At 42.1% G+C, this 14,050-nt stretch overlaps 1 protein-coding gene across 1 annotated transcript in view; it reads left to right on the forward strand.

Moving 5' to 3' along the window:
- The window catches only part of LOC145416695 (uncharacterized), a 48,552-nt gene extending 43,972 nt beyond the window's left edge, over positions 1-4,580 (forward strand). Inside the window, exon 12 of the mRNA XM_080285632.1 lies at positions 4,438-4,580. Within this exon, the coding sequence (XP_080141758.1) occupies positions 4,438-4,580 (143 nt within the window). The remainder of the gene's footprint in view (positions 1-4,437) is intronic.
- The last annotated feature ends 9,470 nt before the right edge of the window (positions 4,581-14,050 follow it).

A 14,050-nucleotide genomic window follows, 5' to 3' on the forward strand; every position in this document is an offset into this window, starting at 1 on the left:
CATGATGTACTGTATGTCTGACACATGATGTAACTTACAGAAGCCAGTTAGCCACGTGACGGAAGCGCGCTGGACACTATATACACACACACATACGCATACACATATCAGCCAGCCGGACGCCAGATAGTATTATATACCCAGAAAACAAGTGTAGGAGTCAGTAGGAGACTGGGGAGAGTAGGAGACAGGCAGTAGAGTAAGAGGTTGGCAGCCACTAAAAGATAGCTGTCACTCTGACAATCAGTGGGTCACATCACTCTGTCCATCACACAAGTGGAAGGGTAGGCAGTGAATGATATAACTGTGTCACAGTAAAACCTCTTAACTCCAGGGTGTCTCTATCTCATCTTCGCTTACGATACAAGATAGACGGGGGGGGGGAGACAAAGACCTACCTAGAGACTAGAGAGATAAAGCCCACAAATACACAATCTTCATGCTATCCAATGCCTCACGACTTTATACATTGGTTACAGCCCACATTAATCTATACTGGTGCCATACATGGCTCGCCAATCTACAACTAAAATCCCAACCCCCTAAGTTACGACTATTATCTACATTTGGCAGCTGCAGTAATCTACGATACTCTACAATGCCCGACAATGGTGGCAACTATTCTCTACAATAACCACATTATTGACACTGGTGGCACCTACCTACCAAAATACCTACCTACCTACCTATCCACTTATTGTCAGCTTGCCCAGATGCTTTTGAGAATAGGTCAAAGGTCGAGGTCACATGGCAAGATCATCTTTAGTAGTTTTTATTAGCGGTTAATTAAACTGTTGGATGGTTAAGGATAAAGAGATTCGATTCTGAGAACATTCGGTCAAAGGTTTAGACTACAGGGAAAGTCAAAGATTAAGGTTACCGGGCAAAGTCAACTCAGACAGCTTTGATTTGATTGGAAAGAAAATTGTTGGAAGAGTTAAGGATTAAGCATGAACAAAATTAGTAAATTTTGGGAGTAACTTGTCGAAGGTCAAGGTCACACGACAAGGCAAATATTCAGCCCTTACACCAGATGATGGGCATGGGCGTTGCACTATGAGTGCTCCTTCTTGTTGTTTATTTATTTATTTACTATAGCCCGTCTTTAGCAAGGCAGAGCAATAATGTTTTTGCCAATGTGTGTGTGTGTGTGTGTGTGTGTGTGTGTGTGTGTGTGTGTGTGTGTGTTACCATTATATCTCATGAACTGCTTGAGCTATGAAATCTGCAGGGTATCAAGATATGGCCAAAATCTTGGACGAGTTCGAAAATGGGCACTTAGGGTCTAGGTCAAGGTCACTAAAATGGCTGCCAGAGGTCATTGTCTGTCTGCATGTGTGTGTGTGTGTGTGTGTGTGTGTGTGTGTGTGTGTGTGTGTGTGTGTCTGTCTGTCTGTCTGTCTGTCTGTCTGTCTGTCTGTCTGTTACCATTATATTTCATGAATGGCTTGAGCTGTCAACATGATACCTTCAGGGTATCAAGATATGGCCAAAATCTTGTACGAGTTAGAAAATGGGCTCTCGGGGTGAAGGTCAAGGTCGCTAAAATGGCTGTCAAAGATCAGCTAATTCTAATGTGGATTTTTTTTTTTTTTTTTTTTTTGTGAACTGTGGTGACTGACTTCTGTAGAGTTTTGCGAACTGTCTTCACATTTGGTTTGTAAGTAGCCTGTAACTTGGCCAACAGCATATTTTGGCAGGGGATTAGCATTCGGCTTCCGAGTAGGAGGTGGTATAAAAATAACTGTGATGAGGGCATATGAGTAAATTATTGCAGGTTAAGTATCCTATCTATCTGATACTACTTTCATAGATAAACCCCTGAAAATAAACTGTTTTTATGACTTTGTGCCATTTATGGCCATTGTGACCTTGGGGTTGACTTGCGTGTGTTCACCACTAAGATGAGGGCACATTGTCAACTTAGGAGGGCTCATATGAAATCTTAATCTTCAAAACTGGTGCATAACTGTGGCCTGTAGAGTGGGAACAGATGGACAACTGAATGGACAGGAAACTCCCATTCTGGTCCAACTGCCCCAAGGACGTCGAGTTCATCTTTGGGAATACATATCTTTTATTGCATTTGGAGCTCATGAAACGAGCGAACCACAGAATAAAGAAGTTAGAGAGCCTGTCTGGTAGTCACTCCATATCGCAGCCCATTCGAAGTTACATGAAATAATACATACCTGTGTTGGGATGATGTCTGGTAGTTCTGTGCTAGATTTTTAATGGTAATCGCCCATCACTTTTAACCCTTTGTGTCCCAGCAGATTTTTCACCAATGACCTCCTCCAATCCCAGCAGATTTTCGATTTCTTTTTTTTTTTGGCTCAAACCTCCGCTTTGTGTAAGAAACATCGAAAATGCAGAGAGAGTGTTCACCTGAGCTTAGAAATGCCTGGTACAGGTGACCCTACCCTCACCTGGTACCGTCTTCTATCGAGCCTGGCTCCAGAGAAGACATTTTCTATGGGAGGGGTAGCTATTCCAAACCACTCAGAATAGGTAGATAATTATTTATTTGGTACAAATTTATATGTAGTACAAGGGTATACTGGTTTTCACACAGTAATATAGGTGATATAAGCATTGTTTCACTCACCAAACACATCAACATACTGCACCTTCCTTGGCGACGTTACCTGCTCATCACTTCTGCACATTACTTCCTCTAACGCCATGTAAACTTTGTCCTCCATATTGTCATTGATTGGGGAATCACTCTCACCTTGAAAATCGTACCATGGCACGACGTGTTTACTGGCCAGGTCACTGGTAACAGGTGAGTTGCCGAGACATTGGCGTGTGGGAGGGAGGGGGAGGTCATGCGGGGTAAGCCATTGTCCCCGCCTGGCTTTGGGTAGAGGAAGGTGTCCCGCATATACGTACCAAAAATCACACGCAAAATTTGAAAAATGTGCAAATGACGGACCTTGCAATTGCAGCTCGTTTATAAACGTCAACGAGAGTCCTAATGACAAAACGTTTGGGCGCATATATACATCAACGGGATGCAGTGGATTAAATATTTAAAGCTATAAATGATACTGAACACCATCATCGAACCTAAAAATAGTGTCCAGGGATCCCAGGCCCAGTTACACCCACAGTAATTTTCAGGTCAACTGGCTCAGGAAAAAAAAAAAAAAAAAGTGCAGTGGCAATAAGCGTGGATAAGAAGGATGAGAAAACCAACGCTAAGAAGAAAGAGAGAAAAATTTGAGAGGTAACATTTGTGAGCAAATGCATGGCATATATGAACTTTGCTTCTTATATGCGAGTGCATATATTTGATTTACTTGATATTTATGAAGCAAACGAATTATAGAACAAACAGGCTAGAGGGGACGTTTGAGTTAATCTCGTTCCTTATCGTAATCAAATTCGAAACCTAGCAAAACTTTTATCTGGTGATAAGAGTTCTTAGCCTGTCTTGTCACACCATTGAAGCTAAAAAATTATTTTAAAACAATCTTTAAAATTTGGTGTAGCTGTCTCCATATAGTAGGGCTAAGTAATATTCATGCATAGTAAGCTGAAGGATTATCTGCCCAGAAATTAGAGCGCTAGGTCGTGGCAAACAACGCTGGTAAGAAGAACGAGCACATCACTAATACCATCAAAAAGAAACACACACACACACACACACACACACACACACACACACACACACACACACACACACATACACAGAATGAGAGAATTTTACTTCCGGTAATGCTATAAAAAATATTCCCCTTCGGATAATGTAATGATTCAAGAATGATGTGTACTAAAGACTGTTGACAATAAGATAATATCCTTAGATGGTATGACGTGCAGAAAGAAGCAGTACTCGTATTTAATCTGCTGAAGCCTCTTTTGTGGACACGCTTGTATAAGCTTGATTCACATTCTTATTGCAAGATAATTACACTACTTTTATGCAGTACTTTCCTCTTATCACTATGTCTATCCATCGTAAAGTTGCAAGTTGCTTCAGAGCTACGTAACTCCACATCCAGTTGTCTTGCTTCTCTATATAATTGAGCCATTGGACTGATCTTGCTCAACGATGTTCCTGATGCAGTAATGTAATGTAGGGTTTATCCAGTGTTATAGATCAGACATAACATTAGGACATAATAATGGCTTTAGCATTATAAATAACCTAAGTTTATCTAGAAAGGCAGTTGTAACCTGTATTTTGTTGGTGAGGCCTTTTGTCATTGTTCTTTTTCATTGTTATACCATAGTCACGTGCGTAGTAATACTTTATGGAACTGATGGTGTTGCTCTACGTTAACACGCTCTATCACTGAGGGTATTGGGTATTTGAATTTGTCCCTCCATCCTTTATCACTCTTCTTATGTAAGGGTAGTTGATAACCGGTATACTATTGGAGTCTTGCCTCTCCACTTACACTTTCTGTCACTATTATTCTTGTGCAGGTGTGGAAGTGACTGCTGTTTCTCTGCCTACTGGAGTGGACGTGGGGCTGGGGCTTGGCGGGATGCACTACTGTAAGCTTCTCACGCCATCCCGCGCCCTTGAATACGTCATGATAGACAGTTTGGTTGGTACAGACCTTTAAGCCAGTATTACCGTGATTTAAGGAGGGTTTTTAGCACCTCTCATTCACCGATTTATTGCTCCATACTCTTCTTTCGTATGTGATCAATATGTTTGTGTTATCGATATGAATTGCATAAAGTGCATACTAAAGATTATCAACGCTCCATTTGCAGAAATTAACAGGCAAGGAAGACGTGCCATGGAGCTTCCTTAACCGCTAATACTACGACCATTAGACATCATTTGTGTTCAGATGCTTCATCATCCAGTACAATATATCTAGTCCTTCGCATTGTAAAAATGAAGGATTCGCCTCACAATCTCTGAGTTATCATCATATAGAATAAGTTCCGTTGTAGACTATTGCTGTCAATATATACTAGCTCTTCCTTTGCAGTAGGTGCTGGAGAAGAATGCTATCACGTGGTGGCTGTGACATATCCGGGTGACTTCAATGACCGGTTGTGTACTACAAACGTCCCTCACTTCTCTTCCTATCTCCCCAAAAAAGGATGGAGGGCTGTAGGAGGAGGGCAGATTTAGCCTGTAGTCCAATCGGTTTGCAACCAGATGAGCCTACGGTTGCAGATGCGTCTACTACTACTACTACCACTCCTTTGTAGCCATTTCCACAGAAAGGACTATGCAGTTCTAAAGAATAGAGTTTGAAGTCGTGTAGTTAAGTCATTCACACAGATGACATAATGTTATTCTGTTCGTGCTACCTCCGGAAGAATGTATTCAGTTTATGGAAGAGAACTGCAACAGGGGCTCATGGACTCTTTTTCTAATCCCATCACCACAAGTCATCTCTTTGGAGTGAAAGAAAATCATCTGCCGTTAACCAGAGTGGCATAAAATACTTCACTGGACAGAAGGGTGTAATGAAAGGTGGTGCGTAAATTGCGCCTTGTGTGTTGCATGTACCGTTCAGTGTGCTTTATTAGTATCTACCCTGTTTCATTATCTGTTTCCCATAATACTTTCCATACTTTCGTATTGTTTGTTTATTACGTTCATTCATTGCTTGATTGATTATTCATTTAACAAGGCGGCGAGAATGGTTGCGGTCTCCACACCTTCAGGCTGAGCCGCTTTCGCAGTACACAAGATAAGTTAATGCAATATGCGGACCACCTTGTATATCGTTTGGTTCTTTGGTCGATTCTCAGCATCCACCGCCAGTCACCAGCAGTCTGAAAGTATACCCACAAGATGAGAATTGTCATAAATACAACAGCTACTCTGTATAGTACACCTTGCCTTGTTTTTATGAGAATTTATTAAACAAGATTTTTATTCATTCATTATATTTTAGTATCCATATTTTCTTTATATATTCATTTAAGATAAACCTGGTTCATTGCATTTCCAAAACATAGACAGATACCATACTGTGCACCAGCATACTGCCACGACAGAACACAGCGCTGGCAAATTGTACATGTGTTGTTATCGTGTATTAAAGAGAATGCGTAAAATGTATGCAGCATGTGAAACGTTCAGACAAACTATACTTCCACAACCCAGGATCATACCCCTCTTCCCCTTTCTTTTAGTCGGCCTTTGTCTTTTTTTTTTTTTTCCCAAAGTTTAATAATCTGTGCATAATGCGGATATTAATCACTTTTCAAAATTTGGTGCAGTTCCTTTCAGTAGTTTTCCATGCTAGCAGACAGACAAGCAGAGATGCAAACAGACATACAGACGAAACAAAAGACATAACCTTGACGGAGGCATGTACAAATAGCTTACAATCAACAATCTACATTACTGACCGAAACTTATATTTAGCTAGAAAAGCTTCTATTTATCCGGTTTCGTGGCCTTCATCACAATCTGTATTCATGAAGTGAAGAGACGGAGGGAAGACTGTCTCCTAGCCCTTTTTCCCTTGAATGTGTCACTAGGAAAGCAAGAGGTGCTGTACAGAAGAGGGATACACAGACATTTCCAATCAATTCCCTGTGTTACTTTCAATTTATTTTTGCAGGAAGAACTACAGACATGGGAAGATCACCCACTCTTCTTTTTTGTCCACGCGGAGAAACTAATTCATAGTTACGAAAGCCCGTAGATCGTAATTTTTGTCTGTGGATCTGGTTCCAGTGCCGTAGAGCTGGACGTGGTCGCTTACTTGTTAGCGAACTAGGACTGAGATTCATTATAATCAGTTTGTTTTATCTGACGGAACTGACTTCCTCCTTTAGCCTGAATACTTTAGTCGTGGTTGCACGAACTTTAGTGAGCTTAATCATGGGGTAGGAATCGGTCTCTGTGGTTTCTGCACAAATCAACTCTCCAATCTGACTCCACCTGGCGATCAGGTGGAATGGATTATGAATCTTTGATAAGCATATGAAAACAAACAGACTATGATCAGCTCCTCACGTAACTATGATTTGTTCTGCGGGATGCCCAAGCCAAGGAGAATCCAGGGTCTTCTCATGTCTCCTGTCCATTCTGCAGAAACAAAAATTAAGTTACGAGAGGCAAATTGGCAGTGCTTTTGTTCTTGTTGATAAACCCCAGTCTGTCTGGCAGAGCAGACCCATTAACCACAGATAAGCAACCGCCTCTACGGGAACCGATGCTACCATGTGGTTGACAGCATCCCGCTGTGGCAAGGCGCTGGGAAAAGTGTGGTGGTTTGGCTTCTGGGTGGAAACCTCATTTGCTTCTCTCCATCGTGCCCCAGGAGGGCTCCACTTCTCCCCGCCAATTGGTTATATATATATATATATTTTTTTTATGCGAGGAAGAAGGAACCAAAGGCTATGAGCCTGCAATAACAGTTCCCTCCAAGAGAAGAACAAAATACAATATAGAGCCAAATTCAAGATCCGATCATTTCGAGATGCCTGGACACACTGCTTTTGAAAGACTGGAGATCATTGGCAGCAGGAAATACATACAGAGGGAGACAGTTCCAGAGGTGACCTGTTGCATAAATGAAGGACTGGGAGTAACGGTTAACTCTTGCATTAGAGAGTTGGACAGAAAAGGGATGAGAGTTTGCTGCTAGACGGGTGCTACGCGCCCGTCGTAGAGGTGAAGGAATGCATGCAGACAGTTCAGAGGAGCAGTGACCATTGAAGTAGCGATAGAAAAGAGATAAAGCTGCAACAGTGCGGCGAAGAGACAGAGGTTGAAGGGAGTCAGTAAGAGGAGGAGAGTTAATGAGACGAAAATCCTTTGACTCCACCCTATTGAGAAGAGCTGTATGTGGGGAGCCTCCCCACACATGAGAGTTGTACTCCACACAGGGGCGGATAAAAACCCTGTATAGAGTCAACAATTGTGCAGGGGTAAAGAAAGAACGGAGTCAGCTTAGCACACCTAACTCTTGGAAGCAGATTATACAAGAGATGTAATATGATCTTTCCAAGATAAGTCCCGAATAAATGAAACCCCAAGCATGTTCAGGGATGATGCAGGATTAAGCTGAATAGTATTAAACATCTGTGGGTACTCATGTGGAAGATTCTGTCTGGTTGATGGGTGTAAAAACTGAGTTTTTGATACATTAAAAACAACCAGATTATTTTTACCCGAGTCAGAGATACGAGCCAAGTCAGACATTAGGTGTGCCATAGCCTCATCCCTTGTTTGTTGAAGTAACTGCTGAGATGGGCGTTGTGGGAACTTAATGGAAAGGTGAAGGGTGGAGTCATAAGCGTATGAATGAATAGGGTTAGATGTACACCTTAGAAGGTCACTGATGAATTAAAGGAAGAGAGTTGGTGATACAACAGAACCCTGAGGAACACCACTGTTGATAGATCTAGAAGAACGATGGCCATCTACAAAAGTGGCTATAGACCGACCAGAAAGGAAGCTAGCGATGAAGGCACAGATAGAAGGATAGAAACTGTAAGAAGGCAGTTTGGAAATTAAAGATCTATGCCAGACTCGATCGAAAGCCTTATGGATGTCAAGTGCAATGGCAAAGTTTTTGCCAAAGTCCCAAAAGGAGGATGACCAGGAATCTGAAAGGTAGGTGAGAAGATCGCCAGTGGAGCGTCCCTGACGGAACCCGTACTGACGATCAGAAAGAAGGTTGTGATAGGAAAGATGCCTTAAAATTTTTCTATTGCGAATTGACTCAAAAACTTTTGAAATACAGGACGTTAAAGCATTTGGACGAAAGTTAGAGGGTTGAGAATGGTCACCCTTCTTTGGGACTGGCTGAATGAGAGCAAACTTCCAGCAAGAAGGAAAGGTACAAGTTGACAGACAAAGGCGAAAGAGTTTGCCTAGGCAGGGTGTAAGTACAAAAGCACAGTTCTTTAGAACGACAGGAGGGACCGCATCAGGCCCATATGCCTTGTTAGTATTGAGGCCAGTGATGGCAGAAAACACATCAGCTGAAGAAATTTTAATGTCAGCCATGAGGAAGTCAGAGGGGGGAAGTGATGGAGGAACAGCACCAGAATCGTCTAAGGTGGAATTGGAGGAGAAAGTCTGTGCGAGGAGATCTGCTTTGTCAGTAGAAGAAATAGCGACAGAGCCATCAGAGTAGAAAAGACGAGGGAAGGATGGTGAGGTAAAGTTGTTAGAAAGGATTTTGGCAGGGTGGCAGAAGGAGCGGGAAGAATTCGCGTTGGAGAGCTGCGAGCATTTAGTACGGATGAAATTATTTTTAGCAGAGCGAAGAACAGACTTAGCACGATTCCGGGCAGAAACATAAAGATGATGTGATTCAGGGGTGGGTTGGCTCCGGTACCTTTTGTAGGCCCGCTCCTTGTTGCGGAGAGCATTAGAACAAGCATGATTAAACCAAGGCTTTCTTGCGTTAGGCAAAGGATACGAGAAAGGAATGTATGCTTCCATGCCTGAGAGAATAATCTCCATAATGCGTAAGGCACACTCAGATGGCTTCCGGCCATGGAAGCAACAATCATTCCAGGGAAAATCAAAGAAGTACTGCCTGAGGGCCTTCCAATCCCCAGCTCCAAAGTGCCACAGACATTTCTTTGGAGGGTCCACAGGCAGTACCGGAGTGATAGGACAGGTTAAGGTGATAAGGTTGTGATCGGAGGAGCCCAACGGAGAGAAAAGATTAACAGTGTAAGCAGTCTTAAGAGGAAGAGGAAGAGGTCAAGTATGTTGAAGCTCTCTCCAAGGCGGTCTGGGATACGGGTAGGGTGCTGTACAAGCTGCTCTAGGTCATTAAGGATAGAAAAGATGTAGGCTCGTTCACCAGGTGGATCAGTGAAAGGAGAGGAGAGCCAAAGGTGGTGGTGAACATTGATATCTCCTAAAATGGAGATTTCAGAGAAAGGAGAAATGGATAGAATGTGTTCCATCGTAGAAGTAAGACAGTCGAAGAATTTTTGATAGTAGAATTAGGGGGTAAGTAAAAGCACAGATATATTTAGTCAGAGAATGACAGGAACGCCGAAGCCAGAGTGTAGAGAATTCAGAAGAATCGAGTTCAGGAACACGAGAGCAAGATAAGTCGTTGCTTATATATACACGACATCCACCTTTGGCTTTGAAATGAGTATAGAGAAAGTAGGAGGATACAGAAAAGGGTTTGCAGTCAGTTGCCTCAGACAGCTGAGTCTCAGTTAGAAAGAGAAGGTGAGGTTTAGAGGAGGAGAGGTGGTGCTCAACAGAGCGAAAGTTAGAGGAAAGGCCGCGAATGTTGCAGAAATGAAGAAGAAGAGAGTCAGACAGTGGTTCCAGGCAGCTCAAGTCGTCACCGGGAGAGGGACTGAAAGTGGGGGCAATTATGGTCCTCGCCCCTGGGGACTCCGAGACTGAGTGTTGAGAAGCCATGATTTTTTGAATTTTGGAACAGGAAATGTAGTGTGTACTGTGCATGTAGTTTGGTGTAGATAGTTAGAGAAATCTGTATTGGAGAGCATGCTGGCCTACTCTCTGTGTAACTGAGACACTGAAAAAGTTCAACAGAGGGGGATGGTCAGGAATTAGTCTTGAGGGCTGATGAAACGGGTGCTCCAGCTCTCCCTGTCATCAGCTTTCCATCCACCTCGGGAGTACTGCCCTGCTCGACTGGTGCTACAGTCTACAGTCTACTCCTCTGTGTTGTAAATGGTTTCCTGGATTACAGGAAACCATCAGATATGTCACTCAATGTTGAGCACCTGAAGTGGAAAGAAGAGTAATAAAAAGTAAAAGAATGGACAGGAGGGGGTAGGAAGAGAGAACATCCCGAGAAACTGAATGATGAACGTGAACAAAGACGTAGGCAGCACTACATCAGCTGAGTAGATGATGGTCGCCACCACCTACTACTGGCAGTTGTAATATCTATTTACTGCAGGAAAAACAGGAAAAGAAGACGGCAAAATCTGTGTGTCTAATTTTTCTCTCAAAAACTAGTCACAGTAACAGCAGAGAATCGATCGTAAATTTGTCTGGGAATCTCACCCTAGACGTGTAACAGTTCTTGAGATGAAACCTCTGGGGCTAGTGTGGGTGTGAGGCAGGAGTTGAATGACGGCAGACAAACTCAGAAGACCCAGGTTGGGAAACTCCACCACGATACCTTCACAGTTTATTGGTAATTTCAGCAATAACACAGCTGAAGACGTCCCACTCCCAGGGCATCTTCTCTGCTACTGCCTGCCTCTATCCTGCCCTCAGAGGGAGAGAGAGGCAGCATGCATATTCTCGTGATTACGTTACGTTAATATTTTACTGAGACTGTAAAATTCTAATCTTGTCACAATTTGCTTTTAGCAGCTACTCTGTTCATTCCCACAGCTGTATCATACAGCAGCTATACATCAGAGCATATTTATCTTCATATTACTAGCTATACATCAAAAGATATACACGTAACATGAGCTCTGATATTGTTTTTTTCTGAACATTAATATGAACTAGATGTAGATTTTCGTCCCTTTGCATCTTGTTTCCAGTGACTCAGTGCCAAACCAAGACAAAAGTATGGTTCAACATCGTTTCCATAGCATTTCTTCGTGACTAGCACCACAGTCTGGTGTTAATCTGCTGTTACAGCTGAACATTCAGACTGAACAGTAGGCAATTTTACGCCCAGTTAATGTGGAAAGTGCAGAGGCGTAGATTTTCGTCCCTGTGCCGCTTATCTCCCGTGATTCAGTGACAGAATAAGGCAAGAATGTGGATCTACATGTTTGACTTTCCGATTTGAATATTCCCAAGATCATTATAATTACAAATATATTTTAGAAAGATTCAGAATTAACAAGGATAACAACATGAGAACAATAATATTTAATGAACCACCACCATAACCATAAAGATTATATGCAAATTTATGACCAGTACCTCATACACAAGAATATAAACCCCTAAACAGTTACAACCATTTTCTAGTTTCTAACAGTTTGCTGTACTTTACAAACCAATTAAATAGTAAGATAAGACAATTTAGCCATGTTCTTCATCACCAAGTTAACTCGTCCCAAAATGATTTAAGCAGCAGTGGTAATCAGTACACTTAAGATTAAATACTGCAATGTATTACCATAGTTCTAGTAACCCCCACACTAGAGTTGACAGGGCCACTTCATAGAGTTTTCTCGTTTTTGTTACATCAAAACACTAACGTCTTATCATCACTTCGTTTGACAACGAAATACCTCGCTGAAATAAAGTCTTAGAGTCTTGTAAGGCAGGCAGCTGGAGATGCGAACCGAAGTCCCTAACCTCGACTCTCACTTCTCTTCTGGCTCGGCCCTTGAAACTGCTTGGGAAAAACAAAGCAGTGAACAGGGATTCAAACGGTGTTTAACACTACTACTCGATCTTTAACTAGCATCTGTACGTGCCAGCGTTTATCATACTGTACCTTTCGTCAATGACAATCGTATCCCTGACAATTTTTCCCACAGAGTTCTTCGTGACTAGCACTACATTTTGGTGTTAAGCCATCGCTACAGTTCAACGTTCAATATGGACAGATGGCAATTTTACGCCTAATTGAAGTGAATAGATCAAATAAGTAACAAAGTCTTCACATATGGCTTCCCTCCACCTGTTCGCCTGTCTTAAAGTTTATTAACTCATATTCCTTTATTAAGTATCTGTTACTTACAAATTTTACCCGTAAATATCTTTGCTATACAGTAATTATGCCCTTTTAACGCTGTATTAATACTCTCAGCTTTCAGTTTGTAATGGTATTATTTTAATTACACAATAAATAAAATTTCAAGTACAAGATCATAGATACTTCATAATTCTACGCAGTCTTTTTAGAGTAACGGTGCATTTTTCCAGCATGATATTGTTCTCTTTGCATTAAACATCATGATTACTAATGAGTATTTTATAATATAGGCAAATTTTCTCTGCTTGAAATAATGGCGACCTCATTAGCACCAAGGCGATCGTATATCCTATTGCATATTCATGGTGGTGGTGAAGAGGAATGCCTTTATGTGGTGACACCGATATAACCAAGCTGCTGTGATGGTCGTTACACAAACGCCTCTTATCTCCCTACCTATCCCCTAAAACGAGGATAGTGGACTGTAGGAGGAAGATACTTTCTGCCAGCAGACCGCAGGGTTCACGTTCAGTTGAGCCTAGAGTGGTAGGCCAGATGCACCACATCAGGAAAGCCTGGAAATGTTTTATAAACGATCCTAACTAAACTGCAGGACCGACAAACTTCCATAGCAATTAACTGATCTCACAGGTCGTTTTGTCTTACATGCTTTGTCACTTCACTATACATTTTAATTTTGCGGTGTAAGATGGACGTAAATTAAAAAAATAAGTGTTCCAAAGCTATGTGTGTGTTACTCTAATTTTGTTGCAACGTCTTTCCTAGCCCCGTGAGCGAACAGGACTTTGACTTTAAACCATATATATAGATAGATATTTCATTTTCCGTTCTTCATCTGCCAGAAAAAATAAAAAGTAGCATTAACTATGAATGAACTGCACGTAACATGCAAAGTATGTTTTACATGTCGCACTCAAGAGATTCATGCAACTCAAAAAAATAAATAAATAAATAAATAACAATGAAAAGTCTCAGAACTATTATTTCTTACGTCCCTACCTTACATCCCATTTCTTTAACCCATCCTTCTTTCCCTCCCTACCTTCCCGATTTTCTCATTCCTCCTCCCTTTCCTCCCCATCCACTTCTCTCACTCCTCTCCCCTTCCCTCCGTCTGTTTCTCTCACCGTTCCTCCCATCTTCCATTTCCCTCCCATTTCTCTCGCCCAGCTTGCCTTCATCCCCTCCTTCTCCAGTGGCGTATATGGGGGGGGGGGGCACTCGGCCATGCCCCCCCCCCTTTTGTCCCAGTAGGCCTACATATCTCCAGATCTAAATACATATACAAGTAATCAATGAATTCAGCCGTAAAAATAGGCTGCTTGATTCCAAGTGAACGACTTTAGTAAGCTCTCTCTCTCTCTCTCTCTCTCTCTCTCTCTCTCTCTCTCTCTCTCTCTCTCTCTCTCTCAACTTCAGGGGGCGCGGTAGCACAGTGGTAGAGCGCTGGACTCGTAATC

Source organism: Coenobita brevimanus, chromosome 107 (assembly GCF_032717465.1).
Source record: "Coenobita brevimanus isolate Jiangsu-jjx chromosome 107, ASM3271746v2, whole genome shotgun sequence".
In the NCBI taxonomy this organism is placed as follows: Eukaryota; Metazoa; Arthropoda; class Malacostraca; order Decapoda; family Coenobitidae; genus Coenobita; species Coenobita brevimanus.